At 41.0% G+C, this 26707-nt stretch overlaps 1 protein-coding gene across 3 annotated transcripts in view; it reads right to left on the bottom strand.

Moving 5' to 3' along the window:
- ST8SIA6 (ST8 alpha-N-acetyl-neuraminide alpha-2,8-sialyltransferase 6) overlaps positions 1–26469 on the bottom strand; it is a 42160-nt gene extending 15691 nt beyond the window's left edge. For 2 of the 3 annotated variants that reach the window (XM_075746289.1, XM_075746292.1), the window contains exons 1-4: positions 26329–26469; positions 25951–26046; positions 15210–15308; positions 9670–9756 (exon numbers count right to left, since the gene is read on the bottom strand). In XM_075746289.1, the coding sequence (XP_075602404.1) occupies positions 9670–9756; positions 15210–15308; positions 25951–26046; positions 26329–26423 (377 nt within the window). In that variant the 5' untranslated portion in view covers positions 26424–26469. The remainder of the gene's footprint in view (positions 1–9669; positions 9757–15209; positions 15309–25950; positions 26047–26328) is intronic. The other variant, XM_075746293.1, reaches the window with a different exon arrangement.
- Positions 26470–26707: the final 238 nt, after the last annotated feature.

Genomic DNA, 26707 nt, shown 5'->3' on the forward strand with positions numbered 1-26707 from the left:
AAACACCTAGCAGAAGTCCTTAAATAGGTAAGAGCGCAAGGGATTCACTCAAACTTTATGTAGGAGTGAAAGCTATCACCCATCTTACAATTCTTGTTACCTCCAAACTGATAAAAATATTATGTGTGTAAACATCCTATATTATTAACAGTCAAATGCAATGAAAAGCCCCATCAGACATGAAACACTGTAATTAATTCTACTTTAGGGAATGATTTTCAGACTGTAAGGCTGAAATATTCATGTCCAGCCATTATCTATCAATTGGTAAGCCCTAGCTATCTCATTAGGTGAGATACTAAGAGAACTACTAACCATTTAGAGAATAAAATTCATTGATAACAGAATCCCTTGGAATTTTGAAGAAGATAACACAGCAGGGAAAATATAGTAATTCCTATCCAAACACTAAAGGTTAATTGTGAAGAAAAAAGTATTTACTCTTAGAGCCAGCGGAATAGAAAAGTTCGATTTCATACTTTTTTCAGTGAGTAGGGTAAACCAAACCATTGGAACTAGTTAAACAATACAGGCCAAATTCTGGCTGAAAGTAAGATGACCTTAATAGGGTAAGACATAGGTAAGAGAAGTTGCTTAATTCGACTTTATCGACAATGTACATAGAGCAAATATTCTAATAATAATATAATTATATTTCTGATGGAGACAAGGCATAGTCTAGCACATGGAAGAACCTAAGGATTATGTTTCCCTCTCCCTGTCCCTTGGGGAGCAGCCGTCCCTCACTGCTCCCTGGCAATCACATGGAGATGAGAAATCACAAAAAACCATAATTTTGATTTCCTTTAATTTTTTCTTAAAGCTAAATGAAGCAGGCCTAAATATTATCTGTGTCAACCACAGGATGTTCAGAGGAGAAGAAATAATACAAGAATATTCTTGCCCTGCTTTAGTAAAACAGTTGTTTTGTGTGTGATGACTACCAGAACCTGAAAAAGCAAACTGATGATAGATAACATTCATTAATACAGATGACACGTTTTTGCTTTTTATTACTCATTCCACAAGAACGAGTGCTTCAATAAAAGCAGAAACAGTCTGGAAGAAAAACAGATACCAGAATTAATAAGAAAGTAACAGTTTAAATTAATATCATGGATCCACTGAGGAAGTAAAACAGAGCCAGGGTAGTTCAGAAACACAGCAAGAACAAGAGATTACATACTGATAAATGATATTTATTCTTAAGTTACCTAAGAGTATATGTGCTAAAAATTTGGAGGTAATAATAGAAACCTCTTACTTAGATCAAATCAAGACACAGAATCCCACCATCCCAAAGAATCCATGTACAGACCTCCAGTGGGAATGCATGTAACCTACAGATGGTAATACCCATTGACGATGTATTTAGCAATCTGTTCATACAGGATTTTGTACACGCTGTGACACTTGGTACTTCCACAACTGATAGCAAACAATGAGGACGGGGTAGAAACTGGGCAGTTCAAGCAATTTGTTACTGCAACCATCATCCCAGTGTTAATCTCATATGTGGTCTCTGTCATGAGGTAATGACACCCTGAAGAGCACATACTTCGTAAGATTATGACATATATTGTACAAGCCAATTCTTTTTAACAAGTGCGACATGTAAGGTGTTGCAAATCCAAGACAACATTTTAACTCATGTATCATGGCACCTGGGGAGAGATAAATTGTTAAAACCTACCACACAAACAAGTTCCTAACCAGAGGACGGGATAAGAGACAAGGGTCAGAATCTTAACAGCACCAAATGGCACTACCTTGAAGTCAAACTCTGCATGTTCTTTGGAAGGATACAAAGTGATCCATGCTGTCTGTTCTGACTTGGAGAAAACACTGAGATATGTGTGGGCAGCTCTTGGAAGATGAGATATTACTATACAGGCTGAGCATCCACCTCAGATACGTGTAAGAACGTGGATGTAGCTTACGGTAAGAAGAAAGTTCCACTTGTTAACAGAGCTGCTAGACTTGGGGTTGCCCTAGAACAAAGTGTTTTTATGATCCAGCCACAGCATTAGAACTCCAGAGTGAAGGAGGCTGGAGTCAAAGTACCCAAGTTTTGCAGGGCCCTAGGTTTGGAAAGTATCTCCTCTGGAGTACAGATTGGTACTGGCACTTTTGTATTTGGAGGAAGCCTTCTCTCCAACATTACTCCTGCAAGCAGCTGGAAGCGGAGTGAGACCTATGAGCTATTTTTAAATCCTGAGGTGTAACATCAACCACAGATATTTCTTACATGAAGATAAGCAGAAAGGGAGTTGATTGCATTAGCTGGAAATTTCACTTATAACATGTAACGAACAAAATCAGTACCTGGAGAAAGACTACACTATTTGGACTGGTAATAAATACCTTATAAAACTGAGTAAGTACAGTCATGATAGTCTTAATAAATAAACCAAATGGAGTGCGCATTTTTCTGTGAAATTTTGTTTGTATTAGACAACACAGAGTCATTGTTGCACTGGAGAATGTTTTTTTGTTGCTCAGCAGACCCTTTCAATGAATTTTGTCCTTTGTGGACCAAGGACCTGTTTTTGTACTGAGGTCAGCCGGGGTGGAATTCTGAGCCCACACAGCATCCAGATAATTTCTCCAGGTTTGTGGCTGCTGAGAACTTCAGAAAATCCTGGTTTCTGAAGCAAGTTATCAAAGTATTGAGACAAGCCAAAGCTCCTGTAGTAGCTCTGTACCAAAGAAGTTCAGCCTGAACTACTGTATCCTTCCTAGCAGCAAAATTAATTAACTCAGCTTGGTTCTGCACTAATAGGAATATATGAATTTTAGCTCGTACAGTGCTCGCGTACAGGCTGCACGTGCCTGCTGACAAGACACGGTACGCACACATCCTGAAGAGACTGCAAACTTCTCAACATCTTCCTCCACACAACTTGATTTGAACCAGCCATAAGCACTAACTCAGTCAACAGTTAGTCAAGGGCTAGTAGAGTTTCTCAGCTGGTTCAAAAACCAGCACTGCTCTTATCCTGAGTGGAACGGGAAGAATCTATAATAAGGGTGAAATTTGTCTTTATGCAAAGAGCTTCTGCAGAGTTTAAAAACTCCCCATTCCTCCAAACTACTGATACAAGCAGCAAGAGGACCTTTGATTCATCCTCCTGCAGTAAGTAGGATGGCTTTTATTCAGAACACCTTATTTCATTAGAAATGCTTAGCTAAAGCCATTTTGTTCTATTTTTTTAAGATATTTTGTTCAGATATATATCTAGTATGGAAAGGCACTTGCTTCTGCACCAAAACTTTACACAGCCTCATGTAAAGTTTCGACACCCTCGTGTTGTGGAACACAGGAAAGAGCGCACACCACTGGAACGGTCTGCTCCAGCCCAGAGCTGGACCACTGGGCCAGCACAGTTAATCGTGATCCTCAAGGGACTGCACTGCCCCCAGGGGGATGTAAGCCTGCAGAATCTGACAAAACTGCATGAACTTAATATGCAGACTACACTTGGTGTGACACCAGTGTGTGTAGACCTGGGGCACAAGTGCATTCTTCGTGGCTGAGGACAGTGTGAAATATTTCACTGACATTATACATTGGATTAAATTGAGGTGGGGGGAGGCTAAAAGTGGATGGGGATGGACACTGCAGAAGTGTCAAAATATGCAGAACATTATTCTAAATAGTAGATGCTCAACTGTCCTCTAAGGCCATGGTGGAGGGCGAGGAAAATCATCTTAATTTGCACTAAGAAAAGCTTAAGTATTAGGAAGCACACTGAAACAGGTTGCCTAGGCAAGGTGCAGAATTTCAACGACGGGGGATTTTTAATAGATATCTGGCCAAACTTCTTTCAGTAATGGTCTAGGTCCATTTGATTCTAAGTCACCTTTCACAAACATCTGTACCCACGAATATTTGTTTGCAAAAAGTACATCATATCAGTCCTGTTATAAAGCACTTGCACGTTATCCACACCAGCAATGCATACACAGACGTATCTCTTTGTGGATCTTCAGTTACCCAGAACAGATAAACATTGCATATAAGAGATAACCAAACACAAAGTAAGACTAGCAAATATTTCACACCACAGTTTGTAATATCATTTGAATAAAGGGCAAAGTATTCCAAGTGACAAAAGTGTGTGGATTACTAATATCCATTAAAAGTCTATGCTTGCCTAATATCTTGTTTTAATAGTTCACCTAGCTTAGGTATTTGTAATCGTTCATGTTAGCTATTGTACTGCACATGTGAAGACAACAAAGACTTTGAGGTTTCATATTGAAGAGGTTGTCGTGACAGTACAGAGAAGAACTCACAAAAAATCCCACTATATTACAGCAAAATTTCAGGGGTGCAACTACAAACAGTGAGACTACCTTTTATCTATGTCCACTGCTGTAATATCTTACAATGAGCAAGCAATTATCTTACTGTACTGCACTGGGGGCTCTAGACAATGCAACGGGTTTCTCCAGGCTTTTGTCAATCCAAGTCAATAGCATCAAAGTGCAATGAGGCATATTATGACATGCTGCAATCTTTTAGAAAGGAGTGGTTAAATCTGATATCTGAAACAGAACATGTTGAGGGGGAATGCTACGCTGACAGCCCTTGAACTGTCTATAAATGAAGTAACTACATAAATGTCTAAGACAATGAAAGTCAACAGGGTTCAATCTGAAATCAAGGCTGAATATGTAAAAGTGTAATAAATTTTTCAAACCAAAGACTATTTAAAGAGTCCACTATGAAGACATAATTAACTCAGTCTGATCCAAAATTAGGTTCCCCTTATAGGAATCCTGCAACCTTTAGGAAAGTATATAGTCTGTAAAGCAATTAAAAGATTCAACCACTTCTCCAAACTGCACCAATTACTATATCTCCACTCAGTCTTCTTCTCTTCTGAAATAGAAATATGCCTCTGAATATATACTCCTGATTTTAGATATGATCTACTAAACCCATGCAGCAAATGTACTCTTAAATCACACTGTAATCTCAGAGTTCTACATATTTTCTTGAATACTGGAATGGAAGATTTCAGACAGTAGAGTGGAATTATTGATCTGTTTAGTGTTAGGAAAGCTATTGATTATGTGGTGGTGTGAGCTTATGTAAGCATAAATTGACCTTGCAGGGTATTTTATCTGTGTTTCAACTGTGGTTCATTGCAGTACGCAGATGTGTTAAGCAATATTGCTATGTATGTTAGAATGTAGCATACTACAAATTAATCTCTTTAAGAAGGAATGGAATTATATAATCTGCAGGAATGTTTAACACACACTTTTTAGAAGAGATAGTGAAGTAGGAAAAGGGTAATAGAGGTCGAGTGGAATAAAAAGCAGGAGGGGAAGTTACAGGACTAGGAAAATGGGTTGATCTTTTCACTGTTCTTTTCAAGACCCAGGGTTCTTTTTTAAAAGTAGCAATGTTTTCTTTTTAAAAAAGTTAAAAATATTTCGGTGGGGTGGAGCAGTGTGCCAGCTAAACTGCAGTGTAACATCACGGGGTTTAAACCTGTATTTTACACCTAGGAATTTCCTTCTCCCTTCATTATCAGATGCGAATAAGGTCTGTCAGGAATGGTATTTCCACTGGGAGGGGGCCCAGTATCCACAGCTCACACAGGGCTATTCCAGTAAGATACCACTCCTGAAGAACCATTGCACTGCTTTGCCAGGCTCCAATCTCAGCAAGATAGCCCAGAAATACAATGACCAGAGGCTTCTCTGAAACACAGCATCTGCTCGGCCTTTCTTCATATCCTCCTTCCCCTCCTCCCCAATCATTTTGAGGGTTGTTTTACCTATTTGTTAGCTTCCAACAAAAACAGCAGTTGCAACTAATTGGAAAACCTGCAGATTATTTGCCACCACGGGTGTATGGCCCAAATGAGAATAAATCAAGCTTGAACGTCTGTAAAGCAGAAATGTGGAGGTGTAAAAAACAATTACAGCTTGCACCCAATTGGACTCTGTAATTTGTTGCACTAATGAAACATTTCTTTTAAGTGGAAAACCTTTGAAGACTACTAATATAATGATTAATATTCAGGTTACCTAGGGAACCTGAGACTCTACTGACTGTAGCTAGAAGAGCCTTTGCAGAGGAAGCTATCCAGCATGGCTTTTTTCTGGAGCTTTAAGAATGATGCTTCCAGGCATCTGCAAGATCATTTCCCCTCCCTTTTCAAGTTTGTACCAATCCTCTCTTATAATCAAGAAATCTGAGGACTTGCTTTGTCTAAAACAAGTTAGAGCTGATGTAAATCTGAAAAGGGAGGAAGAATTCAGGTGGGCTTAGAAACAAAGGGATAATGTGGACATGCTAGACTATTGTGGAGGCATAAAGAACAAGAGAAATAAAAAAGAACAGGAGAAGCATTCAGCTTCGCTTGAAATTCATAAAGGAAAGGTCTGAATAAAAAAGTTAAATACTTCTCTGTATGTCAGTAGCAGTACATGTTGGAGAAGACCTTCCCTAAATCACTGTTAGTAGGATGCCATTTACACCACTTCTGGTGTAGGTATATCACCTTTGCTAGCACCTATTGTGTGTGCTAACACTTAACGTTAAGAGGTTGAAGATAAAACCTCTTTAGCAAGGGCTGACAAACACTAATGTGGGGCACAATAAATCTTAACCAGATTGCAAGAGCGATGAACCACGTGCTTGCACTTGCTTCTCTGAGGACAGCCTAAATCTGGCAGTGCTGATGTCAGCATTACAGATACTGAAATAAGTGAAGTGTCAGGAGACTGGCTGCCCGACAGAGGCTGGACAGCAGTCAACCAGAGATGAGTGACTGTTGATATGGGAGGTATTAATGAGAACATCATGGCTTGTACTTGCCTCATGATTCTTCTTGCTTTTGAGACACGCATGGGTAAACATCACGTAGCTGTCAAGAACCACTAACCACTGCCAGACAGTAACCTAGCCAATAGCATGTGAGCAGGCACAGCAGGGTAGCTTTAGAGGAAGCCATTTGGAAAAGGGCAGCTCTCTGACAACAAATGGACACAGTTTGTACAGCTGCATGGCAAAGCTGAGCTAGGTAGCAGAGGGTCAACCTGGAATCCTGCACTCTGCTTTTTGTACAATGGGTTGGCAAAAACAGGGTGGTTTGTGCCACACGTGGCTGTCAGCTGTAACCCTTTTGCCAGATACAAAGACAAGTATTTCTTTCCTGCATTGCATTCCTAATTCATATTATTTCATTTGGCCTGGATCTGCTGGGAGTGAGGCTTACAAAGAGAATTGACGTGTACTCATTGGCACGCGGTGCTGTCTTCTAGGAATGTAAGAGTTACTGGCTCAGACCACATATTCATTCACTCCACTACCAGTATGATGGTAGCCAACAGCAAAAGCTGCAAAGGAAAACACAAGAAAGCTTCTTTGAGAAATTCACTACCCCACGGGAAGCTGCTTTTGAACCATATTAATTAGAGGTTAGTTTATGCCCTGAAGCGTAAGACATTAAATCCCTTATAAATATGCGTGCCTGTACTTCAGAACTTCAGGATACACAGAGATGTCATACAACTGACACCATGCCTGGGAAGCATGTAAGTGTTCGCTCCATTTAACAGATGGGCAAACAGGGAAAGAAGTCAAGCAGCTTCTCTGCAGCCTAGTCAGCAGGCAGACTTCTGGTGGCACTGCCAGGTGAATAATATGACACAGGCCACTTCAAGCTCTCCTCCTGAAGGTGGTTAGCTGTATTACCCAATTCCTGCTGCACAGCCCCATCGAGATTAATTTCCTCTTCTGCAAAATGGGTGTGTTTATCTACCTACTTAATGAGATTTTTAGAACTGAATAATATTTGTATTATTATTATACACAACTATTATGCAATGCTGACACTAGGCAAAGTTAGAAAAAGGAAGAGATGTACTGTCAAGGGATTATTAATTCATTTATTTTGCTGCATTTCTAGAAGCTTATTCCTCATAGAGCTCTGTCAATGTATCATTTCTCAGCTAGAGCTAGTTCCAATCTCTTGTGCTTAAGCCTGATAAATAAGTTTGGGAGTGCTGTAAGCATGGACTGTACACAGATTTAGTCAGTAAATTTTATATTGAATTTGTTTTTCTCTTCTTTTTTTAATCTTTTTTTTAAAGCTTCTGTTGACCAACTGCTAAGAGCCTTGAAGGTCTCCAGTATGGTCTGGGAGCAAGGACAACTGTAAAATTTTAATATTCTATTTCCAGAAAACAAGAGAGAGAAAAGGAGTTTGAGAGAATGGAAAAAGAAAGAAAAGACTTATGCAAAAGCACACATCTCTTATAAAATAATCATCTGCAATGCCCTAAATTGAAGTTCCAGTCCTTGGTCGTATCAATGGAATTTTTGGATGATATCAAAGCAGACCAAATTTCATAGGAACAGAGGAATATACAGTACTGTCATCAGAATTGCAGCATGGGTTGTATCCATACGAACTAGCTAATACTCCAGCTAGTCTGGATGTCAAAAAGCAATGAATCCATAACAGCACAGCCCTTGAATGTTGATTAAGTAATAAGAGTTTGTCCAGCCTGTGCTGAACCACGGGTTTCAAAAGATTTGTTTTGCTTGGTATTCGACCTAAGTTAAAGCTAGCAAGCTCGCCTCAGTGTACATGCAGTCCACATTTTCTAGGTGGCTTACTGCAACCCACAGTTTTCATTTTCACTTTTGAATATTTCCAGTCTGATCATTGGTTGTATAACCCACCTTGACTACTTAGGACCCACACTCTCTGCTGGAAGGCAAATACAACAAGAGGCAAATACAACCTTAACTCTGGGTATTCTCCTACCTCAGCTTTGGGAAACACCATTAGTCAGTTATGATACACAGCAAACACAACAATTTATGTTGCACAAAAAGCTTTGCCCCAAAAAACTGCTTTTTCCAACAGTATCATGCTGAGTATGTGGATATTAAGTTTTCCATGCTAGTTAACTCCAAAGAGTTGTAAGGTAGGTCAGTTTATTTATTTTTAATGATTATGACGGAATCTTTAATTCTGATCCATGTAATAATAAAATTCAAGACAGTATTTTCCCTGGGGAGAAAACAGGGTTGGCACAGTGAAGCTGTTCTCTAAACCCAGCACAATGCATTTCCAAGTGAGAGTGGAAGGTGTTCCGGGATCACTGTCCCTACTGAGCATGTACTTACATGCCATCCCGAACGAGGACAGATGTAATCACATGCTCACATGCTCCGGGGCCATGACATACAACGTCAAACCTAATGAGTGCCTTGGGCACTTCTGTAACAGAAGCAATAGTCTTGGGGTAAGAAATACACTGCTTCATTACACAGTCTTTTACCAGAGTGTCAGTTCAGATGGACAAAATCAGATTACTGATTTCTTTTTAATACTGTAGGTTTTGTGTCATGAATATTTTAATCCATTCTACTTATGTTAGTTAACTATTCATTATAGTAGAGAGAGGTGAAATTACTTCATTTGTGCAGTTCTTTTATCCTACTCAGTTTGCACAGTTCAATTCAAATAAACAAGAAGACCCCCAGCATCAAAAGATTAATAGAAATGTATAGCTATGAATGCAGTCTAAAAGCACTGCAAAATTATCTTTTCAAAAGGGAAGATTTCAATTTATGGTTTGTTAGACAAATCTAAGGTAAACAGCTTTTCTAAATGAGACAATGAAAATTACCTAAATTTTGTAGATTCTTCTGGTCTCCTTATCCAGGTGCAGTTCTTCAGTTTTGTAACTATGTGAAGATAATAATCTTCTGAATATCTAAAAAAGGCAACAACATCAAACACTAGAATATATATGTATGTATATTTAGAAACAGTCTCTAAAACATTCAAATGATGCATGTATTAATAATAATGTGCACGGTGCATATATAATAGATTGCTTTTAGAACTTCATGACCTATTTTATTTTTGTAATTTGTAACAGTACTATCCTCATTTAATTAGCATAACCTATTAAACATTGCTTCTTAATAGTGATGTCCTAATGAACTTTTCTTTTCAGAAACTTTCAAAAGTACACTAGTTTCAAACTTAAATATCTGACCATAAATATCTTGAAGTTATTAGACATCATCTCAAGTGCAAAAGTCCAAAATAATACAAAAAAATTCTTTGTTGTACTTGGTGTTTTAAACTTCAAAAATGTTTTGAAATGTGGCTCTTGCAAGCCAAGATGAAACACAATACTTCTTATGCCTTTTCTTTCATTTACCTTATAGAGTCCCCAAAGTTCAATTCAATCATCTAAGATCATAGACCAATTTTTACAGATATAAGTTTTCCTTCAAATTATTTCTTAAATAAAACAATCTGTTGTTTTACATCAACCAGTACTTTGGTTACACTGGTACGTGTAACCAAAGAGCCTTCTGCTCCTTTTAAACCCTTTCAAGAGATTTAAATTTGTCCATATGTGAAATACTTCAGAACATATAAGTCAAAAGAATGGAGACATTTCTTCCCTTGTAAGTTCAATGTTAATACTTCTCCCATTTGTGCTTGGATCCTAACATAGGTTTTTTAGAAACAATAACTCTGACTTATAAGGAGGACTGGGGGAATGGGAAGAAGAGATGATATAGATGCCATGAATACAAATTCTACATGACTCATGTCTCCAGAAAAGATCTACCTGGTATTATTTTAGCAAAAATGGGTTAGCGTTGCCCCAAAATCAAATGATCATGAGTTTATTTAAGGTAGAACTTAGAAGTGTGTATTTTGAAAAGATTGACAAGAGTCAAGATGGCAAGAAACCTCATTTGTTCTTAAATGGAGCGTGAGAATTGATGAAAAGGAATATAAAAAAGGCTGCGGTGCCTTGCAGCAGCAGAGGTCAACAACCTGAAAGCCTCCTTCTCTCTGTGTGTTCAACATGCTTTTAGTACCACAGCTTTATAGTAAACATTTGAAAAAAACAGATCCCTTTTTTTGTTTCCTTCATAAAAGTACTACAGCTGCTAAAGTTAACTCTGGAGAAAAATCAGGTCACATTTCCACATGGAAAAAGAAATGAAACTTTTAAGGAGAATACTGCATTGGAGCTGGTCTTTGGCTCAAGTTTGCACCTGTGACAACACATAGGATTTTCATCGTCTAGACTTCGCAAACTCTTCAAGGAACTAGATGATTGTGCCTAAACTGATTTTACCGAACGCTTGCACAACTCAAAAGAGACGGAATGAATAACCAGAAGTGGGAGAAGAGTGAAACTAGTTTCATCGCAGCTGTAGCTGATCTGACCTGGTGCAGTACATTCTTCGTCCTTCCAGTCCAACTCCAAATCTCTTCTCTCCCTTGTGCTACTGCTGACTTCACCTCTCTTTTGTCTTTGCCAGCTTTTGCACTTGGCAAATGCCTTCACAGGCCACTTTAATTCACTACCATGGCAAAAAAATAACACAGAAGATTAAAAAAAAAAAAAGCAGCACATCATAGCTTTTCTTCTTCTTTAGTGTGTTAAACCAGATTAGGAAAGATTCCATTGAACACCACAGCCAGTATAAGCAGGAAGCAATGGAAACGGAGAAACTGGGAACAAGGCCTTCCTATTTTGGCAGCTGCCTGCTGGTATGTTGTATTAGCAGCATTGGAACTGCAGCCAGAGAAATGGGAACTACTTTCTTGCTGAAGTTGCTACCTAAATTGGCTCACTGTGAGGTCAGACAAGTGTCAGTCTGGGAGACTGGGACTCCACCTGCAGCCCATGGAGGACACAGAGGACAGGGAGTGAACGTGGGGGAAGGATGGGACAGAAGCACACAACTGAAGTAACCTATGCTGATGTTGAATCACTCATCTAGTTTTATTCCTTAAGGCTGCACAATAAATAACTCTTAGATGCTGAGACTTATGGAAAAATTCCAAGAATTAATAGGATAACAGGGCATAAAGAGTTACTTAGGCTATCATTATCTAGGATTAAAAAAAATAGAAAAAGCAAATTCTAGCCTAAAGACTGATAAGATGAAGATCAGAGTCAGAAATGAAAAGAAAAATTACCATCAGCTCAGAAAGAAATTGCATAGACTGACAAGTTATTAGCAAGTTACAGGGAAACATTTGGTAAGGAGAAAAATCAAAGCATCATCCATCATGCTAGTTCTGAGGCCTCATGAGAAACCTGGGCAGTCACTGTCAGAAACTAAGGACCTTCTTATACATGGAACAGAAGCTGCACCCAGGGTAAAAACACCAATTACAATGCAAGAACGTTGCTGCCTTTTCATTGCTCTCTACTGGATGGAATCACTCTTGCTCGGAGGTGTCTAAGCTCACCAGCTCACCCAGCAAACCACCACTTCCAGGTCTTTACAAGGCAGAACACCACCTCTGCTCACCCCATGCATCCAGTTTTGCTCCTCTTGTGACTTACAAAGACACTCAGACTGTCGGAACTCATCTTTGCCAGTGCTGCAGAGACAATCCAGCAGCATGTCCTGCGCGACAAGCGCTCCCGACTGCGGCAGCTCTGCAAGGCGGATGCCACATCTGCTCACATTGATATAAGGCTTCCATGAAACGAACTCTACTTGAATACAGACAATATTCCAATAGATTAATTTTTTTAATGAGTCAAAGTGAAGCTCTGGGATTTGCTGCAGCTGGGTTTACAGCCCAGAAAGCTTTGTTTTCCTCTCAGAAAGCCTATTTTAGCATTTTCTGCTTTAAGGGAGCCTTGGGGACTCACTCCTCCAATGGAATCAGTCTAGAAGACCATCAGGGTATCATTTCATGGCTCTGCTGTAACCCAGAGAGTCCTCTTCTCCACTGTTCCATTTTAAAGAGCTGGGACAATATATATATTTCCACTGGCACCCAGGAGCTTACAGCACATATTCACTGATGCCAAAAGGGTTTTATTATGAAGATGAAAAAGCTCAGGTAAATTGAACTATAAAAATACATGGACAAGACAATAATTACAGTGCTGAGAATAGTGAATGAAACACGTTTTGTCCTGTTTTTGTCTGCCACCTGCACCACAACCATTATAATAACTTGCTGTTGTAGGAAACTCACTTACACTGTACAAGCCTTGCTGACAAATAACACCTGGAAAGGGTTTTTTGCCTATAGTACTTGTCAGGTACGCAGTGACCTTCTACGTTAACTGCAGTGGCTAAGGTGGAATTATTATGCACAGTTGAAGCACTGACAAAGTATAAGTATCTTCTAATTTTTGGCAGATATCTAAAGGACAACGGCAAGGACAGAAGTGTTGAGGTAGTAGGGAGACAATAGGTAAAATGTCAGAACAGAGAGACATATGCAGACTGGTTACTTGCTAAAACTAAACAGCTACTTGAAAAAAACCTATTTGAATTAGAAGGAAAATTGAACAGCAGGAGTGAAGAAAGGAGATATTCCTATGTGGCAGTTTATGTTCAAGAAATAAACAAATAAAAAGAAAAACAATGGCAGGAAATGCAAGAGAAGAGGAGGATCCCTTTTGCCTTTGGATATTTTGATATTACCAAAACAGCTATTAGTTTTTAAAGCCCTCAGGAGAATGTGCACAGGGTTTGCTCTAGAATAAAAACGGAAAACTGCCAGCAAAACTCAGCATTTCAGGCTTTTTATCACCACCAGCACACACATACCTGCTATAATAATAACTTCCCACTTACATAGCATTTTTTACTACCAAATCATTTGACAAGTTTTAAACTAGTAATCTTTTTCCCTTTCTGCCAACTTAAGAGACAAGAGTGTCCAGAACGTCCCTGAACGTGTAGAACTGCAATATGAAGCATTTATATACCATGCCTGTGGGTCACACCTTGAAAAGGCAACAAAGATCCATGCAGCTCCTCTCAGTGATGGGGAACCAGTTGCAACATACATGGCACAAAGCAATCCCTTGCTCCGTTGTTCCAAGGATCAGCTTCTCTTCCTACCTGCCCAATTCATTTTCTGCCTCATTAAATGGCACAGTTCCTTTCTCTTTAGCCACAGAATAAAGGTCTCACACGTCACAAAGTTTCTCCTACAATCTCAGCTCCAAAACATTCTAGATATGAAGAGCATGTCTGCATTGCTGCAGCCTGTACAACTTCGTAACATGCGGGATAAATTAACAGCATTTATATTGATAGAACTGATTTTGGAGGCAATACAGTGACTGGTTGTCCTTCTCTTGGCGTTAATCACTCAATTTTTCAGTCAACTGTATTCTTTGACCTCTGCCAGTCTCTGTTTCAGCTTTCGCTGGCAGCGCATCAGTAACATAGTGGTCTACCACCTTTCAAAGAGTAAAAACTTCAATGACAGTGTTATGCAATGAGAAAGTGAGGAGGGGGTAGAAAAGACAGGAAAAAATTTAAAATCATGATTTAATGATGTTTCTGTGTTAAGGAAAAATTTGACTTCTCCAGTCCTTTGAATGGAGAAAGACACAAAATTATTTTAGCAGAGGTTTTGTTTCTCATTCCATTTCTCTTCTCTTCACAAATGGTTGGGGGGGGAGCTTCCAATTTTAAAGACACCAGGGCACATAATTAATTTTAAGTCGGTCCTAATGCAAAGCCTTTCTTATTTACAATGTTTTATTTATTGGTGCATCCATATAGGCAAAATGTCGATGTCAAAAGCAATGGGCTGCTTCTCCCATTTTCACTTTAGAAAGTGGCAAGGAATTTGAGCAGGGCTGGTATCAAAGATTTTTTTTCCATGTCAGAAAAAAGCAGAACAGCAAGTTGAAACCCCAAATTAATTTGGGGTGTTTTTTCAATGTATCTAAAACTGAATTATTAGTTTCCTGTGAACTAGTTATTATAAACAGTGCAATTAATTAGCAAGTTTTTATACCAGTACATTTCCATACTTACTCTAGTGAATATGCTGAAAAGAACCTATTAACTGAGGTTGCTCATAGCAGGAGTGTTCACCAATCAGGAAAAAAACACTCAAGAATGAAATTATGCCTCACAGATTCTCTTCAACCTTTTTCTGAATATCGTGGAATAAAATGTTGCTAACTGGCAAGGATAAATCTTGTTGACTTATATTGTGGAAAAAAAATAAAAAATCCAACCTCGAATAAACCTAATTCATGTGAAAGAAAAAATGCAGGCAAAGATTGGTTGAAAAATTTCTGTTTCCGGTTGTATAGCTCCACATTAATATCATCGAGAATTATGTAGAAGAGGACAATCTTTTACCCTTCTATTCAAAACAAACAAAGCAGAAAGCACTGCAAACACCTACCTTTTCTTTTTGATAGATGATGACAAAATGTTGTCCTGAATTGCCTTACATGTTGAAGCCTGCTCAAACTGGTAAATTCCATTTTTATTAACAGTTGTTCTGTTGAGGGGAGGAGAAAAAGCAACAAACTTTAAAAGAGAGAACAATGCTGTCACATTTACTTTGCTATGACAGTAAGATTAATAACTGTTGATTTAGCTGAAAACATTACAAAAAAAATCTTACTGATTTCTGTTGTTGGGGTAGGTTGACCCTGGCTGGGGGCCAGGTGCCCACCAGAGCCGCTCTATCACTCCCCTCATTCACCAGACAGGGGAGAAAAGGTATAACGGAAAGCTTATGGGGCAAGATAAGGACAGGGAGAGATCACTCACTAATTATTGTCACGAGCAAAACAGACTGAACTTAGAGAGGAAATTCATCTAATTCATTACTAAGCAAAACAGAGTAGAGGAATGAGAAATAAAACGAAATCTTAAAACACCTCCCCCCACCCCTCCCATCTTCCCAGGCTCAACTTCACTCCCGGCTTCAACCTCCGCCCCCCTCCAGCAGCACAGGGGGACGGGGAGTGGGGGTTACGGTCAGTTCATCACGCGGTGTTTCTGCTGCTTCCTCATCCTCAGGGGGAGGACTCCTCTCATCGTTCCCCTGCTCCAGCGTGGAGTCCCTCTCACGGGAGACAGTACTTCACAAACTTCTCCAACATGAGTCTCTCCCACGGGCTACAGTCCTTCACGAACTGCTCCAGCGTGGGTCTCTCCCACAGGGTGCAGACCTTCAGGAGCAGACTGCTCCAGTGTGGGTCCCCCACGGGGTCACAAGTCCTGTCAGCAAACCTGCTCTGGCGTGGGCTCCTCTCTCCACGGGTCCACAGGTCCTGCCAGGAGCTTGCTCCAGCGTGGGCTTCCCACAGGGTCACAGCCTCCTTCAGGTGCCTCCACCTGCTCCAGTGTGGGGTCCTCCACGGGCTGCAGGTGGAATCTCTACACCCCCTCATCCTTCCTCCATGGGCTGCAGGGGGACAGCCTGCTTCACCATGGTCTTCACCACAGGCTGCAGGGGGATCTCTGCTCCTGTGCCTGGAGCACCTCCTCCCCCTCCTTCTGCACTGACCTTGGTGTCTGCAGAGTTTCTTACATCTTCTCACTCCTCTCTCTGGCTGCAAAAGCTCTCCCTAACTGGTTTTTTCCTTTCTTAAATATGTTATCACAGAGGCGCTGATTGGCTTGGCCTTGGCCAGCGGCGGGTCCGTCTTGGAGCCGGCTGGGATTGGCTCTATCAGACACAGGGGAAGCTTCTAGCAGCTTCTCACAGAAGCCACCCCTGTAGCCCCCCTGCTACCAAAACCTTGCCACGCAAACCCAACACAGTTGTGAAGCTCTTGTATAAAAGGGGAGTTTGCTGCTCGTGACTATAAAATATTTCATTCTTTACAGTAATCCTATTTCATAGTCTGAATTGTATTTTCTGCTATACACTGTAATCAGAAAATGTAAAATATGAAATTAAATAGGAAGCCTCTTGAATATTATGTTTTGAAGACATTTAAAATATTCACCAGTAAAATATTTAGCAGATGTGATTTCCTGAAGTTGTTGATGAAATGCAATATTCAGAGCCAATACAGTATGTACAGGAAAAACCACAGGTGAAGTGGATCTTTGTACTTGGACCTTAACTGACTGACTTGAGCTTAATACTTCCTTCCCCTTGTTTATTCTTTATTTACATAGTGAGAATAAATATTTGTAAAAGGAACCGATGCAAGTGCCAGACAGTGATCTTTAATTCCTGTTGTTTTATTTTCAACAAACTCCTGTGTGGTCCTCTTGCTCTGGCAGTCCCGGTAGAAGATTTGAGCTGTGAATTAGTAAATGACTAAGATACCAAAGTCTTATTCCATTCACCTCAGTTCATCCTGTATCTAGGTTCAATCTCATACAATCACCCTCTTCCGTCATCAACCTTCTGCTGTGCGTATTGTCATTTATCTGGAAGTTTTCTTCCTCCAGCATTTTTACTTTCCTTGCTCCTTATCATTTTCCCCTTTCCCCCCGCCCTGTTCCTTTTGGGTTCTTTCCACTGATTCACTACTTATGGAGCACTTGGGCACTGCAACCTATTTGTCCAAACCAGAACTAGAAATACAGAAGACATAGATGCTGTGTCATTCACTCCTGGGTGTGAGCTGCAGCAGTGAACAGAACCCGTGCTGTCCTCAGAAACACTGAACAAGCGAGCCATCTCTGCACAGAGGCACTCATACACAAAGAGAAGGGGTCTTCCTGCTTTGTACGTAATGCGCTCTGCTTCCTTTTACTAACAAGGACCAAAACTCCATTGCCTTCACCTGTTAAAAGATGGAGACCACTTATCAACAAGATTTCTGACAAGCTGATTTTGAAGCTCTTATTCAGGAAAGATGCCATTTGAAGTCACAGAACCGCAGGGTAGCTGAGGTGGGAAAACACCTCTGGAGGTCATCTGGTCCAGCCTGCTCAAGCAGGGCCACCTAGAGCAGGTTTCCCAGGACCATGTTGAGATGGCTTTTGAGTATCTCCGTGGATGGAGACTCCACAACCTCCCTGGGCAGCCTGTGACAGTGCTCAGTCACCCTCACAGTGAAAAAGTATTCCTGATGTTCAGAGGGAATCTCCTGAGTTTCAGTGTGTGACCATTGCCTCTGGTCCTGTCATTGGGCACCACCAAGAAAAGCCTGGCTCTGTCCTCTTTGCACTCTCTTTTCAGGTGTTGATAAGGTCCCCCCTGAGCCTCCTCTTCTTAAACAACAATTAAAATGAGAAGACAACTGACTGAAGAAGAAAGAGCAGAATAAATGCTTGTTTATTTTACTACTGAACTGACTGGCATGATCACAGCTACAACGGGACGAAAAGGAACAAAGTGCCTTTCCTTCTGTTTCCATCGCCGATGAATTTTCTAGTGAATCAGCCACTCCATAGGAGCAATTCACCTAGGACACAGGCTGCAGAGGAGAGAGATCAGCTCTCTCCCTTTCCTTCCACCATCAGGAACTTCTTCCCGGTATGCTGTCAGTGCCTCTACGGAAGTATGCAGTCTGCACGCCCCTTGTTGCGGGTGATGGTTAGACACCACCACGTACACCTCTGTCCTTTCAGTTCTGCAGTGACTTTAATAGATAGTAACAGCTGGCACTACCTGCTGAGAGCTCCTTGGCTGATTTTGCATGCAGATCTTTATCTTTTTCAAGGAGTGACATACAAATGTGAGGGCAGAAGGCTCTCTGAGCACACAGTTCAGAGGACCAAGCACACAACTCAGCAGATCTTACATACGAAGTGCCAGCAAATATTCTGCCTACACCATTTACGCACACAGGTTTATTGCAGCTTTGTCTGAATGGTTCTGTCTACACTGAAAAACCAGGTGGGCCATTTCATAAAAGAAGTCAAAGCCAGTTCCCAAACAAATTTAGTTAGCACTAAATCATGTTTCCTCTCTCTTGCTTCTTTAACTCAGTAAGCTCAAATGATTCTTCTGCAGCTGCAGCTTAAACTAAGAGAAATGTCTACAGGCAAAGCTTAGCTGTATAAACAGCACCTTAAAAAAGAATTATTGATACCATAAGCCAAATGCATGTTACTGCTCCAAATAAGTCTTTCATTACAACTGGAACTCAAGATGCTGGATGCCGATTTGAGAAGCGGCCCCAGCCCTTCTGAGCCACAGCTGGACAGAGGAGATCTTTAACATATGAAGCCTGCCAGAAAACCAAGTCGGAGCTGGCAAGTAGGTTTGATCAGCTTGCTGCAAGGTGTGTTTGCAAGCATCCTCGGAGAACCAACATTCTTTCACAAGTAGGTGTCAACGCTGTGCAGAAAATCATTACAAGATCCTTATAGCTTCCTATTACTTTACATCCTGAGATGAGTGGAGGCAGTGAATAAATATTCTCTCAACCAAATACGAGCTTTACTCAACAGAATTTTAGTCTTGCTAAATTCATAGCACTAAGATCAACTGAAGCAAGTTGCCTCATTTTTTAATTTATAATTGCTTTTTATGCACACATTTTCATGACTTGAAAAATTCAAAAAAGGAATAAGTCAGATAAAAAAGAATGAGCAAAATAAATCCCTGTTCTGCATTGTTGTTAAATCCTAATAATTGCTTTTCAGCCACCAGGAGGAGAAAAAAGGAATAAGGAGTCTTTTCTTCCCGTTCCATGACACATGTATAGATCGATGAAAATGGTACAGCTGTGTGGAAAACCAGACGCAAATTTTAATCCAAATTCTTTATCCATATAATGCAGGCACAACATATATCACCAAAATGCTGCTTCTGTGGCTTTTTCCACACCAAATTTACTCAATGCTCTTTATATGGTGCAAAAAGATACAAACCCAATTTATTTGCAAGACATGAAAAACAATGACTTATTCTAGTAAAAGTTAAATCTCTGAATTCTGTTTCACTGTCACCGTGACTGCTTCACGAGTGAAAGTTTTTGCATTCAGATAAAAGGGGTGTGCAAGGGGCAGTCCAGACTTCTACTGCATTATTCATTGCAGAGTTGTGCAGACAACAGACTCAGATTAGATTTCTGATCACTTAGGACAATTACACTAGGCAACATTTAACACTAAATGAATTTACCTGAACTAGTGGATGACAGCCTTTGTTCAATACTTAGAACTGCACTATAACTTCATCAATGAAATCAGATAACATGCATTACAATGCAGAAATCAGGCTACATTCAACTAATTTTGCAAACTCTTAAGCTAGATGAGAACTTGAAGTGGAAACCATGTTATATTGTGTTGGCTTGAACTCATAAAACTTACGAAACAGGGACATTTCTGCTGCATTTCCCTTACAGTTTAGATATGTTCAAATCCAACCTCACTGACCAAAATCTGACAAACAGGGGTTTTTTTTTTAATCATATACAAACAGCTTGAGGACCACATACTTCCTATGGTAATTCTAGGAACTCAGAAAGTACACCATCTGTACTTTAATAAATCCACAGTAGATTAAGACCATGTGCCATATCTATCAGCACGTTGTTATTCTATATCTTGCTCTCAAGAAGACAGCAGTTCCTTAAATTGTAAAATTGTTTAAGACAAGGATTGCACCCACCTTTAGAATAAGTAATAGAGAAACTATATGCAAAGTCCATGGCCCCTTTTGCTGCACATGTAGCATTCAATCCTGAGACTATAGGGAGACATTGCAGGGAATCACCAGACAGACAGGTACCTCAGTTAACATGGAATTCTGGGGGAGCAGTGGTACAGGGAGGGAAAGAAAAGGGAAGCCCTTTAAAAACAAACCCAAACTCAACTCTAAAGAGTTATCAGAGTAGGAAAATGGATGGACACAAGATGGATGAAAAAAGGATGAATGGTAAGAGGGGAAAAAAAAAAAAAGGAAGATGGAGAAAGGTAATGTAGTGCTGTGAGATGTACCGTAACATAAAGATACACCCAGGACTGAAAAGCCAATCCTCCAGAACTCCCACAAAATCAGCTGGAAACAACTGAAAGAATGTGGGGTGAGATTTTCAGAAGAGCTCAGAACTGGACTGTCTGGCAGCATGGAAAGCAACAAGATTTTCACCCCTAATTTCAGCAAGAGTTAAGTCCACACTAAACGTGAGGAAAAATCCCTCTCATTGGCTTTATTCACTCCATGCCCAGCAGAACTAGTTGTAGCACTTTTTCTATGGCTTCCTGCTTGTCTGCCTGAAGCAGCACAGGACCTCTGAACCTTGTTCCAGCTGAGCATCTCCAGCTAAAAAAGGCTAACTTCTGCATGCAAAACTGCACATGTATCCTTCTACCAAACTGGCACTGAACAACACTATCCAGATTGTGAATACCTTCTGTCTTAATCTCTCCCTTGAAGAGACTAATTTATATTTGAATTTCATAGTCTATTAGTTGAATACTATTAAAACCCCTGTAATCCGTACTTCCCTAGGAAGGGTGCTCTTAAGTGCTGTCTTTGACACTATTTCAAATTAATCAGATAATAGGAATATAGCGATGTTTTTAAGATTCACAAGACCTCGATTAGTAAGGCAATACACAATTTAAATGTTTGGTGAAATGGACTATAAAAATGGCTTTATCAAACCATAGGGGTAAGAATTTTTCTTGCAATGTTAACCACAGTAACTGTGAAACAGACTGATCCTACTAGCCTTGTTCAAGTTCCCATGGAGGTTTTGTTTATCTATGGAATGCTAAATCAGGTCTTTAAGACAAGCTGCATTTTGAAATTATTTGGAAGACCTTCCAGTGCATTCAACAAAGTTATACATAACATCAGATACTTTTTATTTATAAAATCCATAAACTGTATGACAGGTAACATGACAAGCAACATTCAGAGTCTCACTGTGGGTAAAGTGAAAAGAATAAGGTACTTCCACTAAAATGATGTTACAATAGTACACCATAGACAGAATGACAGAGCAGTTTCACTTGGACCAAGTAAACAGAGAGAGGCTGGGAAACCTTTCACTGCTATCAGAACATAAATGTGTCCTGGCAGCAGCTTTCAACTGAACACCTATTCATTTAGACAGAACTAATACATGAGGCATGTGTTAGAAATGCGGTCCTAAAATATGTCTGCATGCATCACTTGGGAATGAAGGGAAAAAATACTAAGAGAGCAGTAAAATTAGTGAAGTGGCCACCAGTGCTGACTAATCTAAACTGCAGCAAATTATTTGTGCAATATACTAAGCTACTGTTCATAATGATGGTAATAGCCCATCTCTTCTTCCCCTTCTGCCTGCCAGAATGCAATATTTTGACAGGAGACAGAATGTACAGGTCTCTGTAGCATAGTTAATTAAGTATAGTTGTTTATTCCCTAGGCCTGCATAAAGATCTGCAGCTGAGAGAGGAGTTGGAGAAACCAACACTATGGAACACTGTATTAATACTAACTTGTTTACTCATAGCTCCTCAACCACTTCCTCCCACTGTTCAATTACCCCAATAATCTCTACACCGTGCTTCCCTTGGACCTGTGAAAACAGAGAGAAAGTTAGGGAAATAGTAAGTGAATGCCTTAAAATTGGTGGCAAAAACAGAATAACAGAGTAGTGGTGGTCAGTTCTTCAGGGTACTGCTGCCTTGTTATTACTTGTATATAAAGTATATATAAATAGTGCTTGAGAAAACTATTTTCACTTCCCCTGTAGGAGCTGGCATTATTTATCTGCTATATATTCCTGGGCAGTACAAAAGGAGCTAGAATTCCTGCCCAAGCTTAACGTAGCACACCCTGGGCCACATAACAAAGAAAAGATTACCTGACTCCTCTTATTGTCACCTTCCTCTGATAAGCACTTGCAGTAGTGAGCCCTCTACTTTGCTATTAATGCTGTCACTACACAGACAAATATGTTGGCACAAACACAGGTGGGGAAGGAGGGAGGGAGGACCAAATGTCTAAAGGTGGGACAAGTGCAGGACTACTACTTTTGGTTGTACTGTTGGCTTAAGCAAGTTTATGCTGTACTTGCAGTTACAGCTTAAAAACTGAGAGGATGGTGTGAGGCATAGGCATGAGGATTGGCCAGAGAACCATAGTATTGCAGTGTAAATGATACTGATTCCAGGAATAAATTCTGGGGACTACTAGAGAAACCTTACTAACAGTGGTCTTGTTTTCAGTAAGAAATCGTACTAAGAGGCATAGTAGGCTGTGAAATAAACCCAAGACATAAACTAGAAGTCACACTGTAAAGGCAGTCACATTGTTCGAGTTATCTAACACTTAAGAAGAAAAAGCGGTAAGAAATGTCCCGTAAGAGACAAACTACATCTTCAAGGTTATTTACTAAGACACAGATCTTCAGAGAACTTTAGGTGCCTAGTCACCATCTAATTAAACATTGCTGTGCATAACAGCTGCCTAAATATCTATGACAGTCTGAACCAATCCTCTGCTTTTCATCCTTTCATCCTTCAGTTTCATCCTTTTAAAAGAATTACTCGAAGTAAAAGAACAGATTAGCTTTCAATATTGCAAGGCAACAGAATAATAGGGCCTTAGAGATTCTTCAGGAGATTTTTGGTTACAAATGTGCCTCCAACAGCAAAGGAAATCATGATAAGAAGAAAGATTAGCTTGCGATTCTGAAGATTGTCTATATTACTTGGAGTTCAAGAAGGATGGTGCCCAGGTTTTTTTTCTTTTTCCTTTCCCAGATCCTCCCACCAAAGTTGGTGAGAAAATCTTAGCTTGCCAGAAAAATGTGTCTAACTGATGAAGAGATCAGAGTCTAACCTAACATCCATGCACATCCTCTTACACAGGAAAGGACATTGCTGTCAGCAACACAGCAATGCTATTCAAACCGTCAGGGTACTTTAGGAGAACTATACTTCAGGAAGTCTGCACCAATAGGTTGTTCCTAGTTTTACGCATCAACATACTAATGTAGCCTCATGTGATTCAAAAATTGACTAAACCCTATACAACCTGTTTCAACGAGGGGCTCTTCTGTCCTTTTGCTATACTCACAGATACTGCAGCTAAACCCCACTGCAAACTGGAATCTAATTCCTATTGACCAGACCATCCATCTCCATCACTAAGGGACTGGTGTGAATCTCTTGAATGAGTCCAGATGCTCTCTGGATCAAATCTCTCCAGCATGGCCCTCAGCCAGGCCCAGTCCAGCTGCTGCCTGGATCAAACCCCTCCAGCATGGCTCCCTGCCCAGTCCAGCTGCTCTCTGGATTAAGTAACAGCTCCTGGTCAGTCCAGCAGCTCTCTCTCCTTCCTCATATGCCAAACATGCACCACAAACTCCTGTCAGGCCAGCTTACTGAGTGTAGTCACTCAGGTGAGAAGGAACATCCTCTCTTGGATTCAGCCTGCAAGCCATCCCTCCAAAGACACTACAGTTACAAGAACTAGAGTGAAATGAAACTTTTTTTGATGAATAATTTACTTGTCACACTTTTGCTGTCACTTAGTCACGAAGAAATACAATTTCAGGTTGATCAAAACTAGCTTCAAATTGGTGCCAAAATCCTCCAAGTAGATTAAGGAAAAAACATGTATTTAAAATCTCATGTTCACTTGCTTTATTACAGATATTAAAATCTGACTTATACATGCCATGGAGTTTCAGGCCTCTTTGGTATGTGTTGGTTCCACTTTCTTTGCTCCAGTTGTGAGTGTACTAACAGCAGATGGGAAGTAGCTAGACTCTGTTCTCTGAAGTGCTCTCTGCCAGCATTTCTAGTCAATTTGACTCCACAGTTTAGCACACAGTGCTGAGTGGTAGGAGACTGCAGCTCAAAAACTAGCAGGGAGAAGGAAGAGTATGAGAAGACGGGGCAGGGGGGAACAACAGACATAACACAAAACAGAGCAGAGAAGAGAATGGAGTGACAGCTACAAAAACCAAAGCATAACAGAGTACATACTGCAAAGCCAATAAATTGTAAGGAGTGGAAAAGAAGGGGGGAAAAAAGCAGAAAGGGAAAAAATGAGCACAGCATAAAAAAGTAGGCTAGAAGCACATAATAGCAGTTAGAATTCTGCAAATGTTACTGTTCCTTTTGTTTCACTCTAATTTTGAAAGATGTTATAAACTTCTGGCTTGTGAAATTTCTAAATTTTGAGGCAGGGAGCACAAGGGTCTCTCATTGGAAACGCACAAGAAACCTACTGTTAGTGTATACTGCAATGGTTACTATGACTATCATCACTTGCATTCACTTAGGGAAAGTATATGTTGTTTCAGCCTCAAATTCAGCTAGACTGGGCGAAATGGCGGTCTCAGTAAGGTTGACTGCATTGTCACCATTGACTTCAATATAACCAGGACGTCACAGTTCCCATTAAAGACCCAATTGCCAAGTTCTTTCTAATTTTTATCATGTGGTTTTGACCATAATATGTATTAACATACAATAATCATTGGAACTGCAATATCTATGAGGCCATATAAAGTAAAAGAGAATAGCAAAAATACGTGCAACCTACTTCTTAAATAGTAATATCTCATGTGTGGATTACACTACTCTCTTCTGCACTATTAGTTTTCCTACAGTGTGTGAAGACTCAAGAGCACAAAAACACAGTCATTAATACTGAAGCCTGCATGTAAGACACAATGTGCTTCACAGTTAATTTTACCAACTATTTTCATGTTAAACTTCACAGTATAAAATAACAGGCTGTAAAGCAAAGATCTACACTGATTAGAAAGATCAAGACATGGGATCCGGCAAAAGGGCTCCCACAGAACAAGATGCTACACAACATGAAAAAGGTTTGACATGTCTGGCCTTCATCCCGTGGATTTTAAAGGAGAAATCTGTATTTTTAACTAAATACACATTACAAAAACAGTAACAATATTACCCAGCTCCACCTTCCTAGAAAGAAGAATAAAAGATAGCTGGAACATGCCATTCAGCAAGCACTTTTTGCATCGTATGTTAACAAAACTGCTATATGCAAAATTTTATTGGGCTCAAAACCAACGGCAGAGTGACAGCTGTCATTAAGAGGCCCTACGAACAAATAATTCATTGCAGTTAAAGTGAATTTTCATTTTCTCAGTCTACTAAGTCTCTAACGCTCTCTGATTAAGCTGCCAAAACAAAAGGAAGAATGAACCGGAGCAAAGGCAAATCTCTGCTTCCGTAGACCCTTCCACAGGGACCCACGCCCCCAGGAACTGAAGGCGGGCAGCCCGTACCTGTTCTCGGTCTGAGGAAGGGATGTTAGGGGGGACCTCAGGGCTCGCACCACTTTCGGCGTGACAGCAGCTACTCCTGCGTCCTCCTCCCAGCCCCTGGCAAGCAAGACGGGAAAACAAAGTTGTCAAAAAACACTGACTGAACATCACTAGGCATGAACGGCGCCGGTCTCTTCCCCACGAATCGTTCAAACGACGCGAACAGCCGAGACGAGCCCAGCCCGCGCCGGGGGGCCACCGCGCCGGGGTCCGCCGCGCCCCTCTCCCGGCGAAGGGCGGCTGGGGGCTCGCCACATCCCGCTCCTTCTTGCCCAGCCAGCTCCAGGCTCTCCCGCCCAGCAGCCCCACTGCAGCAGGCGAGTCACCCGGCCACCCTACCTGGCGCGGAGGGGCTGCTGGCCGCCCAGGCGCAGGAGGCAGCCGCCGAGCAGCAGACTGCCCAGCGCCGCGGCCAAGGCGATGACAGCCCGCATGGTGCGCTCGACAGCGGCGCCCGCCGCAGTTACGGCCGCCCCATAGTATTTAAGGGAGGCTGCGGGGAGGGGGAGGTGGCCATAGCAGCCACAGGGTCTCTGCGCCCCGCCCCTTCTCTCCCGGCGGCCGCAGCCCTACGCCGCCATCAGCCCCCCTCCCACCACAGCCGCTGCTCGGAGCCCGGGACGGCAGGGGCTGGTGGCGGCCGCGCTGAGGGGCCGGGCGGAGGCAGGCCGGAGGCAGGCCGGGCTTTCCGCCAAACTTTCCCCTCAGGCGAGCGGCG

The sequence above is a fragment of the Balearica regulorum genome, chromosome 2 (genome assembly GCF_011004875.1).
Source record: "Balearica regulorum gibbericeps isolate bBalReg1 chromosome 2, bBalReg1.pri, whole genome shotgun sequence".
NCBI classification, from domain to species: Eukaryota; Metazoa; Chordata; class Aves; order Gruiformes; family Gruidae; genus Balearica; species Balearica regulorum.